This window comes from Narcine bancroftii, chromosome 1, assembly GCF_036971445.1.
Source record: "Narcine bancroftii isolate sNarBan1 chromosome 1, sNarBan1.hap1, whole genome shotgun sequence".
NCBI classification, from domain to species: Eukaryota; Metazoa; Chordata; class Chondrichthyes; order Torpediniformes; family Narcinidae; genus Narcine; species Narcine bancroftii.
In genome coordinates this window covers 166196928-166212901 of record NC_091469.1, presented here as the reverse complement: position 1 = coordinate 166212901, position 15974 = coordinate 166196928, and the positions used below count along the sequence as shown (strand labels likewise).

General features: G+C 38.6%; 1 protein-coding gene across 5 annotated transcripts in view; it reads right to left on the bottom strand.

The window, feature by feature from the left end:
- LOC138735925 (nipped-B-like protein) overlaps positions 1–15974 on the bottom strand; it is a 1086099-nt gene that overhangs the window by 385339 nt on the left and 684786 nt on the right. For all 5 annotated transcript variants that reach the window (XM_069884602.1, XM_069884605.1, XM_069884611.1 and 2 more), the window contains one exon: positions 4027–4187. In XM_069884602.1, coding sequence (XP_069740703.1) covers positions 4027–4187 — 161 coding nt within the window. The remainder of the gene's footprint in view (positions 1–4026; positions 4188–15974) is intronic.

Sequence of the window (15974 nt, the reverse complement as noted above, 5' to 3'; positions counted from 1 at the left end):
TCAAAGGAAGGATGTGTTGGAAATAGAGAGGATCTGGTGAAGATTCATGAGAATGACACAGAAAGGGTCCTCCTATGAGGACCATTTGATGGCACTAGACTGTACTAGTTGGCGTTTAGAAGAATGAGGGGATCTCACTGATTCCTTTGAAATACTGAAAGAACTGGGTGAAGGGGGAGGAGGAGGAGAGGAGTTTCCTGTGCTAGGTGATAAGAGGGCACAGCTTCAGATTACAAAAACATCCCTCTAGAAGAGAGATGAGGAGGAATTTCATTTGCCAGAGGGTGGTGAATCTTTGGAATTCATTATTGTGGACATCTATGGGGATCAAGTCACTGCGTGTATTTAAGACGGAGGTAGCTAGGTTCTTGATCAGGAAGGGAATCAAGGGTTATGGGGAGAAGACAGGAGAATGGGGTTGAAAAGGGTAGTAATTTAGCCATGATGGAATGGCAGGGCAGACTTGATGGGCCGAATGGCCTGCTCCCATTTCTATGTCTTATGGTTTTTATCAGAAATACAATACAAAGAAGGGAACAGAAATGAAAATACAGTATCACATATCAAGATAAAACTTCAAACAGAATAAGCTTGGTCCCTTCTCCACTGTACTGGATGAAGAAAGAAAATACATCAAAAACATTATATATGCATACAAAAAAACACCTAATCTATTCTATTTAAAAAAAGAAAACTACCTAACCAAAAAAAATCTAAGCAGCTTATCTTGAAGGTTACATATTTTTTATAGCTTGATTCATACCATGAATCAAAAAAAAAAGGTAAGATGATATCTCATCTGGGAAGAGCGGGTCCAGTCTACAACAAGAAATGGTTGTCAACTTCAAGAGCGACCGGGGAGACCATGCTCCGCTAACCATTGATGGCTCCACCGTTGAGGACGTCAAGAGTATCAAGTTCCTTGGAGTGCACTTGGTGGAGAAACTCACGTGGTTTGTTAACACAAGCATAGCCAAGAAAGCCCAGCAGCACCTCTACAAAGGCTGAGGAATGTTTATACAAGGGTACTGCAGCACTCGGGCCCTTATGTCCAGAGTGGGCAAGAGCTTTTACCCCCAAACCATCAGACTTCTGAACTCACAAAACATTTGAGGATTGGATTCCGTGGACTGTTAATGTATAAGTCTTAATATTTTAAATGTGTTGAACTTTTAATCTAACTATATTCACGTAAATATGCTCAGTGGTCCTGGAGAAACGCTATCTCATCTTTACCATGCGAGAAATGGTATGAACGATAAGTAAAGGTGACTTGACATCTAATTACATTAAATGTTCTTTAAAAGTGTTTACATCAAACAAAAATAAGACATAAAGGTTGCCATGTATCTTCAAATTTCACCGATGAATCAAATACATAGACCATAACCATATAACCATTTATGGAGCGGAAAGAGGCCACGTCAGCCTTTCGAGTCCACATCGGTTCAAAACCTCCCACTCACCGCCAATAACCCTCCGACGCCTTCACCTCCATGTACACATCCAACCTTCTTTTTAATGACAGAAGGGACCCTGATGCAACTATCTCATTCGGAAGTTCATTCCATTCTGCCACCACTGATATCTAATTTTTTTTAAACTTAAAACAGGACATAATATGAGAGAATCATCGAAACACTGTTGGAGGTCTAGAGTCTTTCCATTTGAATAAAATGGCTTTTCTAGCCAACAATGTAGAGAAGGCCACAACTCGTTGAAGAGGTACAGAAAAACTCTCTATGTCTGGTTCAATAACCCCAAAAAGAGCATTTATTGGATTGGGTTATTATCTTAATAAATAATAATCTGATTTTTTTACCTTCCAATCTTATTGATATCTTATGAAGACCAATGTGCCAAAAGCAATCTACCCATCTTTCTGCGATGCCATTTTCAGGGAATTATGTAACGTATTCCAAGGTCCCTTTGCTTCTCACCCTTGTCAGTGCCCTACCATTTACCGTGTATGTTCTACCTTGATTAATCCTCCAAAGGTGGAACACGACACATGGGCCATTTTAAAGCCTATTTTCAAGCTGATCCAGATCCATCTGCAAACTTTGACAACCTTCTTTGATATCCACAAAATCTCCAGTCTTCATGTCATCTGAAAACTTGCTCATCCAATTGACCACATTATCATCCAGATTGGAGGCCGTTGACTAGTGGAGTTCCTCAGGGTTCGGTCCTGGGTCCACTATTATTTGTTATATATATTAACGATCTGGATGTAGGGGTAGAGAAGTGGATAAGCAAGTTTGTGGATGACACAAAGATTGGTGGTGTTGTGGACAGTGAGGTAGATTACCATAGATTAAAAGGTGATTTAGGAAGGCTGGAGGTGTGGGCTGAGAAATGGCTGATGGAATTTAATACAGATAAATGTGAGGTGCTGCATTTTGGAAAGGCAAATTTAAATAGGTCATATACATTGAATGGTAGACAATTGAGGAGTGCAGAGCAACAAAGGGATTTAGGAGTTATGGTAAATAGTACCCTCAAGGCTGATACTCAGGTAGATGGTGTGGTGAAGAAGGCATTTGGAATGTTGGCCTTCATAAATCGGAGTATTGAATTCAAGAGTAGGGAGGCTATGATGAAATTGTACAAGGCATTGGTGAGGCCAAATTTGGAGTACCGTATACAGTTTTGGTCACCAAATTATAGGAAAGATATAAACAAAATAGAGAGAGTGCAGAGAAGGGTCACGAGAATGTTGACAGGATTTCAGGGTCTGAGTTACAGGGAAAGGTTGTGCAGACTGGGGCTTTTTTCTCTGGAGCGTAGAAGATTGAGAGGGGACTTGATAGAGGTGTTTAAGATTTTAAAAGGGACAGACAGAGTAAATATGGATAGGCTTTTTCAATTAAGAAAGGGGGAGATTCAAACTAGAGGACATGGTTTAAGATTGAAGGGGGAAAATTATAAGGGGAACATGAGGGGAAATTTCTTTACGCAGAGGGTGGTGGGGATGTGGAATGAGCTTCCGGCAGACGTGGTTGAGGCGGGATCATTGGTTACATTTAAGGAAAGACTGGATTGTTACATGGATAGGAGGGGACTAGAGGGGTATGGACCGGGTGCTGGTCAGTGGGACTAGGAGGGTGGGGATTTGCTACGGCATGGACTAGTAGGGCCGAACTGGCCTGTTCTGTGCTGTAAGTGGTTATATGGTTATATCATTGATATAGATGACAAACAACAATGGTCCCAGCATCGAACCCTGAGCCACCACTAGTCACAAGCCTCCAGTCTGAGAAGCATCATCCACCACTACTCTCCGGCTTCTCCCGTCCAGTCATTCTTGGATCCAGTTCACTTTATGCAAAAAATATTTTTTAATTGGTTAAATGAGGATTTTGCGGATCTGATTTTGGATAATCGTAGTTGTACTGCATATTCATTCTCTTACAATGCCTGTTTTAACCCAAGTTCTGGGGTTTGACAGCTTGAAAAATGACGCACTCTATAACTCATCCAAAACTGAACCGAGATTCCAGATTTCCTTGCTATGAAAGGAGGAAGGTTAATGACCTCAGACTTAAATCATTTGGTTCAACTTTAAGAAAAATACCCTCCGATAATGTCCTCACACTGGTTGAAAATGATTTAGATGATGGCTGAATAAGTCATTTATAATCTGTCTACTTAAGATGTCCTCCATCAATGTGGGAGCACCAAATACACTGTCAAATCCTAGGGACAATCCCTTAAGTTACAACTTTAGAACAGTATTTTTGAGTGGAGAATTTTGTGTAGATTGTGTTCAGAGCAAAGACTTGTGTTTAAGCCTTATCGTTCAAGGATGGAGAGCAGGTCAATTGCCATCTCGAATCTGTCATCAATTCTCACTCTGTGCTGTTCTTTCTAGGATGTTGACCTCATCTCAAATTCAAAGTGCAATTTAATCATCAAATACTTATTTAAAACATATTACGGTTCAGACTACAATAAAATGGACCCAGATTAAAGTTCACACTGGAATGAACAAACATTTTCTGTGCCAATTCGAAATGTTCCCACCTCTGATCCAAGCCGATGAACCATGTGAATGTAGTCCTCATTTGATCCATGTCTGGAATTATCTGAATGGTGATTGGATGAAGAGCCCGACAATTGACTTGGCACTTTACTATCATGAATATTCCGGACGCCACTGGGAATCATGGGGCTTGAAACAGAGGCTGAAAAGCACAATAAACCATGTTATAGAAGCCATTCTGTGTGTATGGAGTACATGACTCATGTGCTCAAACATACTTCAATCCCAAGCCCCTGTTTTAGGGAAGAGAACATCAGTGACATTCACCAAACCAACCTGGAGCAATATGCTAGCTTTCTTCGAAGCAACTCCTCTTAAACATGAACTCATAATGACTCAGCTAAATATTCAACTCGGCAATGCAGGAATTCACTCTCTTAAAAGGGGGGTGTAAATGGATTCAAAAAATGTTATGTCATTCAAAAGAAAATACTCACAAGTTTTATCCTTATAAAAAGCCCACAAGAGATCAATAGCAGAGCATTGGGGAAATGATGGAATCCATTATTAAGGATGTAATAGCAGAGCATTGGGGAAATGATGGAATCCATTATTAAGGATGTAATAGCAGAGCATTGGGGAAATGATGGAATCCATTATTAAGGATGTAATAGCAGAGCATTGGGGAAATTATGGAATCCATTATTAAGGGTGTAATAGCAGAGCATTGGGGAAATGATGGAATCCATTACTAAGGATGTAATAGCAGAGCATTGGGGAAATGATGGAATCCATTATTAAGGGTGTAATAGCAGAGCATTGGGGAAATTATGGAATCCATTATTAAGGATGTAATAGCAGAGCATTGGGGAAATGATGGAATCCATTATTAAGGATGTAATAGCAGAGCATTGGGGAAATGATGGAATCCATTATTAAGGGTGTAATAGCAGAGCATTGGGGAAATGATGGAATCCATTATTAAGGATGTAATAGCAGAGCATTGGGGAAATTATGGAATCCATTATTAAGGATGTAATAGCAGAGCATTTGGGAAATGATGGAATCCATTATTAAAGATGTAATAGAAGAGCATTGGGGAAATTATGGAATCAATTATAAAAGGTGTAATAGCAGAGCATTGGGGAAATGATGGAATCCATTATTAAGGAGGTAATAGCAGAGCATTGGGGAAATGATGGAATCCATTATTAAGGGTGTAATAGCAGAGCATTGGGGAAATGATGGAATCCATTATTAAGGGTGTAATAGCAGAGCATTGGGGAAATGATGGAATCAATTAATAAGGATGTAATAGCAGAGCATTGGGGAAATTATGGAATCCATTATTAAGGATGTAATAGCAGAGCATTGGGGAAATGATGGAATCCATTATTAAGGATGTAATAGCGGAGCATTGGGGAAATGATGGAATCCATTATTAAGGATGTAATAGCAGAGAATTGGGGAAATGATGGAATCCATTATTAAGGATGTAATAGCAGAGCATTGGGGAAATGATGGAATCCATTATTAAGGATGTAATAGCAGAGCATTGGGGAAATGATGGAATCCATTATTAAGGATGTAATAGCAGAGCATTGGGGAAATGATGGAATCCATTATTAAGGATGTAATAGCAGAGAATTGGGGAAATGATGGAATCCATTATTAAGGATGTAATAGCGGAGCATTGGGGAAATGATGGAATCCATTATTAAGGATGTTATAGCAGAGCATTGGGGAAATGATGGAATCCATTATGAAGGATGTAATAGCAGAGAATTGGGGAAATGATGGAATCCATTATTAAGGATGTAATAGCAGAGCATTGGGGAAATGATGGAATCCATTATTAAGGATGTAATAGCAGAAAATTGGGGAAATGATGGAATCCATTATTAAGGATGTAATAGCAGAGCATTGGGGAAATGATGGAATCCATTATTAAGGGTGTAATAGCAGAGCATTGGTGAAATGATGGAATCCATTATTAAGGGTGTAATAGCAGAGCATTGGGGAAATGATGGAATCCATTATTAAGGATGTAATAGCAGAGCATTGGGGAAATTATGGGATCCATTATTAAGGGTGTAATAGCAGAGCATTGGGGAAATGATGGAATCCATTATTAAGGATGTAATAGCAGAGAATTGGGGAAATGATGGAATCCATTATTAAGGATGTAATAGCAGAGCATTGGGTAAATGATGGAATCCATTATTAAGGATGTAATAGCAGAGAATTGAGGAAATGATGGAATCCATTATTAAGGATGTAATAGCGGACCATTGGGGAAATGATGGAATCCATTATTAAGGGTGTAATAGCAGAGCATTGGGGAAATGATGGAATCCATTATTAAGGATGTAATAGCAGAGCATTGGGGAAATGATGGAATCCATTATTAAGGATGTAATAGCAGAGCATTGGGGAAATGATGGAATCCATTATTAAGGATGTAATAGCAGAGAATTGGGGAAATGATGGAATCCATTATTAAGGATGTAATAGCGGAGCATTGGGGAAATGATGGAATCCATGATTAAGGGTGTAATAGCAGAGCATTGGGGAAATGATGGAATCCATTATTAAGGATGTAATAGCAGAGCATTGGGGAAATTATGGAATCCATTATTAAGGATGTAATAGCAGAGCATTGGGGAAATTATGGAATCCATTATTAAGGATGTAATAGCAGAGCATTGGGGAAATGATGGAATCCATTTTTAAGGATGTAATAGCAGAGCATTGGGGAAATGATGGAATCCATTATTAAGGATGTAATAGCAGAGCATTGGGGAAATGATGGAATCCATTATTAAGGATGTAATAGCAGAGCATTGGGGAAATGATGGAATCCATTATTAAGGATGTAATAGCGGAGCATTGGGGAAATTATGGAATCCATTATTAAGGATGTAATAGCAGAGCATTGGGGAAATGATGGAATCCATTTTTAAGGATGTAATAGCAGAGCATTGGGGAAATGATGGAATCCATTATTAAGGATGTAATAGCGGAGCATTGGGGAAATGATGGAATCCATTATTAAGGATGTAATAGCAGAGAATTGGGGAAATGATGGAATCCATTATTAAGGGTGTAATAGCAGAGCATTGGGGAAATGATGGAATCCATTATTGAGGATGTAATAGCGGAGCATTGGGGAAATGATGGAATCCATTATTAAGGATGTAACAGCAGAGCATTGGGGAAATGATGGAATCCATTATTAAGGATGTAATAGCAGAGAATGGGGGGAAATGATGGAATCCATTATTAAGGATGTAATAGCGGAGCATTGGGGAAATGATGGAATCCATTATTAAGGGTGTAATAGCAGAGAATTGGGGAAATGATGGAATCCATTATTAAGGATGTAATAGCGGAGCATTGGGGAAATGATGGAATCCATTATTAAGGGTGTAATAGCAGAGCATTGGGGAAATTATGGAATCCATTATTAAGGATGTAATAGTAGAGCATTGGGGAAATGATGGAATCCATTATTAAGGATGTAATAGTAGAGCATTGGGGAAATGATGGAATCCATTATTAAGGATGTAATAGCGGAGCATTGGGGAAATTATGGAATCCATTATTAAGGATGTAATAGCAGAGCATTGGGGAAATGATGGAATCCATTATTAAGGATGTAATAGCAGAGCATTGGGGAAATGATGGAATCCATTATTAAGGATGTAATAGCGGAGCATTGGGGAAATGATGGAATCCATTATTAAGGATGTAATAGCAGAGAATTGGGGGAAATGATGGAATCCATTATTAAGGATGTAATAGCAGAGCACTGGGGAAATGATGGAATCCATTATTAAGGATGTAATAGCGGAGCATTGGGGAAATATGGAATCCATTATTAAGGGTGTAATAGCAGAGCATTGGGGAAATGATGGAATCCATTATGAAGGATGTAATAGCAGAGCATTGGGGAAATGATGGAATCCATTATTAAGGATGTAATAGCAGAGCATTGGGGAAATGATGGAATCCATTATTAAGGATGTAATAGCAGAGCATTGGGGAAATGATGGAATCCATTATTAAGGATGTAATAGCGGAGCATTGGGGAAATGATGGAATCCATTATTAAGGATGTAATAGCAGAGCATTGGGGAAATGATGGAATCCATTATGAAGGATGTAATAGCAGAGCATTGGGGAAATGATGGAATCCATTATTAAGGATGTAACAGCAGAGCATTGGGGAAATGATGGAATCCATTATGAAGGATGTAATAGCAGAGCATTGGGGAAATGATGGAATCCATTATTAAGGGTGTAATAGCAGAGCATTGGGGAAATGATGGAATCCATTATTAAGGATGTAATAGCGGAGCATTGGGGAAATGATGGAATCCATTATTAAGGAACTAATAGCGGAGAATTGGGGAAATGATGGAATCCATTATTAAGGGTGTATTAGCGGAGCATTGGGGAAATGATGGAATCCATTATTAAGGGTGTAATAGCGGAGCATTGGGGAAATGATGGAATCCATTATTAAGGGTGTAATAGCAGAGCATTGGGGAAATGATGGAATCCATTATTAAGAATGTAATAGCAGAGCATTGGGGAAATTATGGAATCCATTATTAAGGGTGTAATAGCGGAGCATTGGGGAAATGATGGAATCCATTATTAAGGGTGTAATAGCAGAGCATTGGGGAAATGATGGAATCCATTATTAAGGGTGTAATAGCAGAGAATTGGGGAAATGATGGAATCCATTATTAAGAGTGTAATAGCAGAAAATTGGGGAAATGATGGAATCCATTATTAAGAATGTAATAGCAGAGCATTGGGGAAATGATGGAATCCATTTTTAAGGATGTAATAGCAGAGCATTGGGGAAATGATGGAATCCATTATTAAGGAAGTAATAGCGGAGCATTGGAGGAATGCTGGAATCCATTATTAAGGGGGTAATAGCAGAGCATTGGGGAAATGATGGAATCCATTATTAAGGGTGTAATCGCAGAGCATTGGGGAAATGATGGAATCCATTATTAAGGGTGTAATAGCAGAGAATTGGGGAAATGATGGAATCCATTATTAAGAATGTAATAGCAGAGCATTGGGGAAATGATGGAATCCATTTTTAAGGATGTAATAGCAGAGCATTGGGGTAATGATGGAATCCATTATTAAGGATGTAATAGCAGACCAATGGGGAAATGATGGGATCCATTATGAAGGATGTAATAGCAGAGCATTGGGGAAATGATGGAATCCATTATTAAGGGTGTAATAGCAGAGCATTGGGGAAATGATGGAATCCATTCTTAAGGGTGTAATAGCAGAGCATTGGGGAAATGATGGAATCCATTATTAAGGATGTAATAGCGGAGCATTGGGGAAATGATGGAATCCATTATTAAGGGTGTAATAGCAGAGCATTGGGGAAATGATGGAATCCATTCTTAAGGGTGTAATAGCAGAGCATTGGGGAAATGATGGAATCCATTATTAAGGATGTAATAGCAGAGCATTGGGGAAATGATGGAATCCATTCTTAAGGGTGTAATAGCAGAGCATTGGGGAAATGATGGAATCCATTATTAAGGGTGTAATAGCGGAGCATTGGGGAAATGATGGAATCCATTATTAAGGATGTAATAGCAGATCACTGGGGAAATGATGGAATCCATTATTAAGGGTGTAATTGCAGAGCATTGAGGAAATGATGGAATCCATTATTAAGGGTGTAATAGCAGAGCATTGGGGAAATGATGGAATCCATTATTAAGGGTGTAATAGCAGAGCATTGGGGAAATGATGGAATCCATTATTAAGGATGTAATAGCAGAGCATTGGGGAAATGATGGAATCCATTATTAAGGGTGTAATAGCAGAGCATTGGGGAAATGATGGAATCCATTCTTAAGGGTGTAATAGCAGAGCATTGGGGAAATGATGGAATCCATTATTAAGGATATAATAGCGGAGCATTGGGGAAATGATGGAATCCATTATTAAGGGTGTAATAGCAGATCACTGGGGAAATGATGGAATCCATTATTAAGGATGTAATAGCAGATCACTGGGGAAATGATGGAATCCATTATTAAGGGTGTAATTGCAGAGCATTGAGGAAATGAGGGAATCCATTATTAAGGGTGTAATTGCAGAGCATTGAGGAAATGATGGAATCCATTATTAAGGGTGTAATAGCAGAGCATTGGGGAAATGATGGAATCCATTATTAAGGATGTAATAGCAGAGCATTGGGGAAATGATGGAATCCATTATTAAGGGTGTAATAGCAGAGCATTGGGGAAATGATGGAATCCATTCTTAAGTGTGTAATAGCAGAGCATTGGGGAAATGATGGAATCCATTATTAAGGATGTAATAGCAGATCACTGGGGAAATGATGGAATCCATTATTAAGGGTGTAATTGCAGAGCATTGAGGAAATGATGGAATCCATTATTAAGGGTGTAATTGCAGAGCATTGAGGAAATGATGGAATCCATTATTAAGGGTGTAATAGCAGAGCATTGGGAAATGATGGAATCAATTATTAAGGGTGAAATAGGAGAGCAATGGGGAAATGATGGAATCCATTATTAAGGATGTAATAGCGGAGCATTGGGGAAACGATGGAATTCATTATTAAGGGTGTAATAGCAGAGCATTGGGGAAATGATGGAATTCATTATTAAGGGTGTAATAGCAGAGCATTGGGGTAATGATGGAATCCATTATTAAGGGTGTAATAGCAGAGCATTGGAGAATGATGTAATCCATTATTAAGGATGTAATAGCAGATCATTGGGGAAATGATGGAATCCATTATAAAGGGTGTAATAGCAGAGCATTGGAGAAATGATGGAATCCATTATTAAGGGTGTAATAGCAGAGCATTGGGGAAATGATGGAATCCATTATTAAGGATGTAATAGCGGAGCATTGGGGAAATGATGGAATCCATTATTAAGGATGTAATAGCAGAGCATTGGGGAAATGATGGGATCCATTATTAAGGTGTAATAGCAGAGCATTGGGGAAACTATGGAATCCATTATTAAGGGTGTAATAGCAGAGCATTGGTGAAATGATAGGATCCATTATTAAGTGTGTAATAGCAGAGCATTGGGGAAATTCTGGAATCCATTATTAAGGGTGTAATCGCAGAGCATTGGGGAAATGATAGGATCCATTATTAAGGGTGTAATAGTAGAGCATTGGGGAAATTATGGAATCCATTTTTAAGGGTGTAATAGCAGAGCATAGGGGAAATGATGGAATCCATTATTAAGGATGTAATAGTAGAGCATTGGGGAAATGATGGAATCCATTATTAAGGATGTAATAGCGGAGCATTGGGGAAATGCTGGAATCCATTATTAAGGGGGAAATAGCAGAGCATTGGGGTAATAATGGAATCCATTATTAAGGGTGTAATAGCAGAGCATTGGGGAAATGATGGAATCCATTATTAAGGGTGTAATAGCAGAGCATTGGGGAAATGATGGAATCCATTATTAAGGGTGTAATAGCAGAGCATTGGGGAAATGATGGAATCCATTATTAAGGATGTAATAGCAGAGCATTGGAGAAATGATGGAATCCATTATTAAGGATGTAATAGCGGAGCATTGGGGAAATGATGGAATCCATTATTAAGGATGTAATAGTAGAGCATTGGGGAAATGCTGGAATCCATTATTAAGGGGGTAATAGCAGAGCATTGGGGAAATGATGGAATCCATTATTAAGGATGTAATAGCGGAGCATTGGGGAAATGATGGAATCCATTATTAAGGATGTAATAGTAGAGCATTGGGGAAATGATGGAATCCATTATTAAGGATGTAATAGCGGAGCATTGGGGAAATGCTGGAATCCATTATTAAGGGGTAATAGCAGAGCATTGGGGAAATAATGGAATCCATTATTAAGGGTGTAATAGCAGAGCATTGGGGAAATTATGGGATCCATTATTAAGGATGTAATAGCAGAGCATTGGGGAAATGATGTAATCCATTATTAAGGATGTAATAGCAGATCATTGGGGAAATGATGTTATCCATTATTAAGGGTGTAATAGCAGAGAACTGGGGAAATGATGGAATCCATTATTAAGGGTGTAATAGCAGAGCATTGGGGAAATGATGGAATCCATTATTAAGGATGTAATAGCAGAGCATTGGAGAAATGATGGAATCCATTATTAAGGATGTAATAGCGGAGCATTGGGGAAATGATGGAATCCATTAATAAGGATGTAATAGTAGAGCATTGGGGAAATGATGGAATCCATTATTAAGGATGTAATAGCAGAGCATTGGGGAAATGCTGGAATCCATTATTAAGGGGGTAATAGCAGAGCATTGGGGAAATGATGGGATCCATTATTAAGGGTGTAATAGCAGAGCATTGGGGAAATGATGGAATCCATTATTAAGGATGTAATAGCAGAGCATTGGGGAAATGATGGAATCCATTATTAAGGGTGTAATAGCAGAGCATTGAGGAAATTATGGAATCCATTATTAAGCTTGTAATAGCAGAGCATTGAGGAAATGATGGAATCCATTATTAAGGAAGTAATAGCAGAGCATTGGGGAAATGATGGAATCCATTATTTAGGATGTAATAGCAGAGCATTGGGGAAATGATGGAATCCATTATTAAGGATGTAATAGTGGAGCATTGGGGTAATGCTGGAATCCATTATTAAGGGGGTAATAGCAGAGCATTGGGGAAATGATGGAATCCATTATTAAGGATGTAATAGCAGAGCATTGGGGAAATGATGGAATCCATTCATAAGGGTGTAATAGCAGAGCATTGGGGAAATAATGGAATCCATTATTAAGGATGTAATAGCAGAGCATTGGGAAAATGATGGACTCCATTATTAAGGATGTAATAGCAGAGCATTGGGGAAATGATGGAATCCATTATTAAGGGTGTAATAGCAGACCATTGGGGAAATTTTGGGATCCATTATTAAGGGTGTAATAGCGGAGCATTGGGGAAATGATGGAATCCATTATTAAGGGTGTAATAGCAGAGCATTGGGGAAATGATGGAATCCATTATTAAGGGTGTAATAGCAGAGAATTGGGGAAATGATGGAATCCATTATTAAGGGTGTAATAGCAGAGAATTGGGGAAATGATGGAATCCATTATTAAGAATGTAATAGCAGAGCATTGGGGAAATGATGGAATCCATTTTTAAGGATGTAATAGCAGAGCATTGGGGAAATGATGGAATCCATTATTAAGGATGTAATAGCGGAGCATTGGAGGAATGCTGGAATACATTATTAAGGGGGTAATAGCAGAGCATTGGGGAAATGATGGAATCCATTATTAAGGGTGTAATAGCAGAGCATTGGGGAAATGATGGAATCCATTATTAAGAGTGTAATAGCAGAGCATTGGGGAAATGATGGAATCCATTATTAAGAATGTAATAGCAGAGCATTGGGGAAATGATGGAATCCATTTTTAAGGATGTAATAGCAGAGCATTGGGGAAATGATGGAATCCATTATTAAGGAAGTAATAGAGGAGCATTGGGGAAATGATGGAATCCATTATTAAGGATGTAATAGCAGAGCATTGGGGAAATGATGGAATCCATTATTAAGGGTGTAATAGCAGAGCATTGGGGAAATGATGGAATCCATTATTAAGGGTGTAATAGCAGAGCATTGGGGAAATGATGGAATCCATTATAAAGGGTGTAATAGCAGAGAATTGGGGAAATAATGGAATCCATTATTAAGGATGTAATAGCAGAGCATTGGGGAAATGATGGAATCCATTATTAAGGATGTAATAGCGGAGCATTGGGGTAATGCTGGAATCCATTATTAAGGGGGTAATAGCAGAGCATTGGGGAAATGATGGAATCCATTATTAAGGATGTAATAGCAGAGCATTGGGGAAATGATGGAATCCATTCATAAGGGTGTAATAGCAGAGCATTGGGGAAATAATGGAATCCATTATTAAGGATGTAATAGCAGAGCATTGGGAAAATGATGGACTCCATTATTAAGGATGTAATAGCAGAGCATTGGGGAAATGATGGAATCCATTATTAAGGGTGTAATAGCAGACCATTGGGGAAATTATGCGATCCATTATTAAGGGTGTAATAGCGGAGCATTGGGGAAATGATGGAATCCATTATTAAGGGTGTAATAGCAGAGCATTGGGGAAATGATGGAATCCATTATTAAGGGTGTAATAGCAGAGAATTGGGGAAATGATGGAATCCATTATTAAGGGTGTAATAGCAGAGAATTGGGGAAATGATGGAATCCATTATTAAGAATGTAATAGCAGAGCATTGGGGAAATGATGGAATCCATTTTTAAGGATGTAATAGCAGAGCATTGGGGAAATGATGGAATCCATTATTAAGGATGTAATAGCGGAGCATTGGAGGAATGCTGGAATCCATTATTAAGGGGGTAATAGCAGAGCATTGGGGAAATGATGGAATCCATTATTAAGGGTGTAATAGCAGAGCATTGGGGAAATGATGGAATCCATTATTAAGAGTGTAATAGCAGAGCATTGGGGAAATGATGGAATCCATTATTAAGAATGTAATAGCAGAGCATTGGGGAAATGATGGAATCCATTTTTAAGGATGTAATAGCAGAGCATTGGGGAACTGATGGAATCCATTATTAAGGATGTAATAGCGGAGCATTGGAGGAATGCTGGAATCCATTATTAAGGGGGTAATAGCAGAGCATTGGGGAAATGATGGAATCCATTATTAAGGGTGTAATAGCAGAGCATTGGGGAAATGATGGAATCCATTATTAAGGGTGTAATAGCAGACCAATGGGGAAATGATGGGATCCATAATTAAGGATGTAATAGCGATGCATTGGGGAAATGATGGAATCCATTATTAAGGATGTAATAGCAGATCACTGGGGAAATGATGGAATCCATTATTAAGGGTGTAATTGCAGAGCATTGAGGAAATGATGGAATCCATTATTAAGGGTGTAATAGTAGAGCATTGGGGAAATGATGGAATCCATTATTAAGGATGTAATAGCGGAGCATTGGGGAAATGATGGAATCCATTATTAAGGGTGTAATAGCAGAGCATTGGGGAAATGATGGAATCCATTCTTAAGGGTGTAATAGCAGAGCATTGGGTAAATGATGGAATCCATTATTAAGGACGTAATAGCAGAGCATTGGGGAAATGATGGAATCCATTCTTAAGGATGTAATAGCAGAGCATTGGGGAAATTCTGGAATCCATTATTAAGGGTGGAATCGCAGAGCATTGGGGAAATGATGGGATCCATTATTAAGGGTGTAATAGTAGAGCATTGGGGAAATTTTGGAATCCATTTTTAAGGGTGTAATAGCAGAGCATAGGGGAAATGATGGAATCCATTATTAAGGATGTAATAGTAGAGCATTGGGGAAATGATGGAATCCATTATTAAGGATGTAATAGCGGAGCATTGGGGAAATGCTGGAATCCATTATTAAGGGGGAAATAGCAGAGCATTGGGGAAATAATGGAATCCATTATTAAGGGTGTAATAGCAGAGCATTGGGGAAATGATGGAATCCATTATTAAGGGTGTAATAGCAGAGCATTGGGGAAATGATGGAATCCATTATTAAGGGTGTAATAGCAGAGCATTGGGGAAATGATGGAATCCATTATTAAGGATGTAATAGCAGAGCATTGGAGAAATGATGGAATCCATTATTAAGGACGTAATAGCAGAGCATTGGGGAAATGATGGAATCCATTATTAAGGATGTAATAGTAGAGCATTGGGGAAATGCTGGAATCCATTATTAAGGGGGTAATAGCAGAGCATTGGGGAAATGATGGAATCCATTATTAAGGATGTAATAGCGGAGCATTGGGGAAATGATGGAATCCATTATTAAGGATGTAATAGTAGAGCATTGGGGAAATGATGGAATCCATTATTAAGGATGTAATAGCG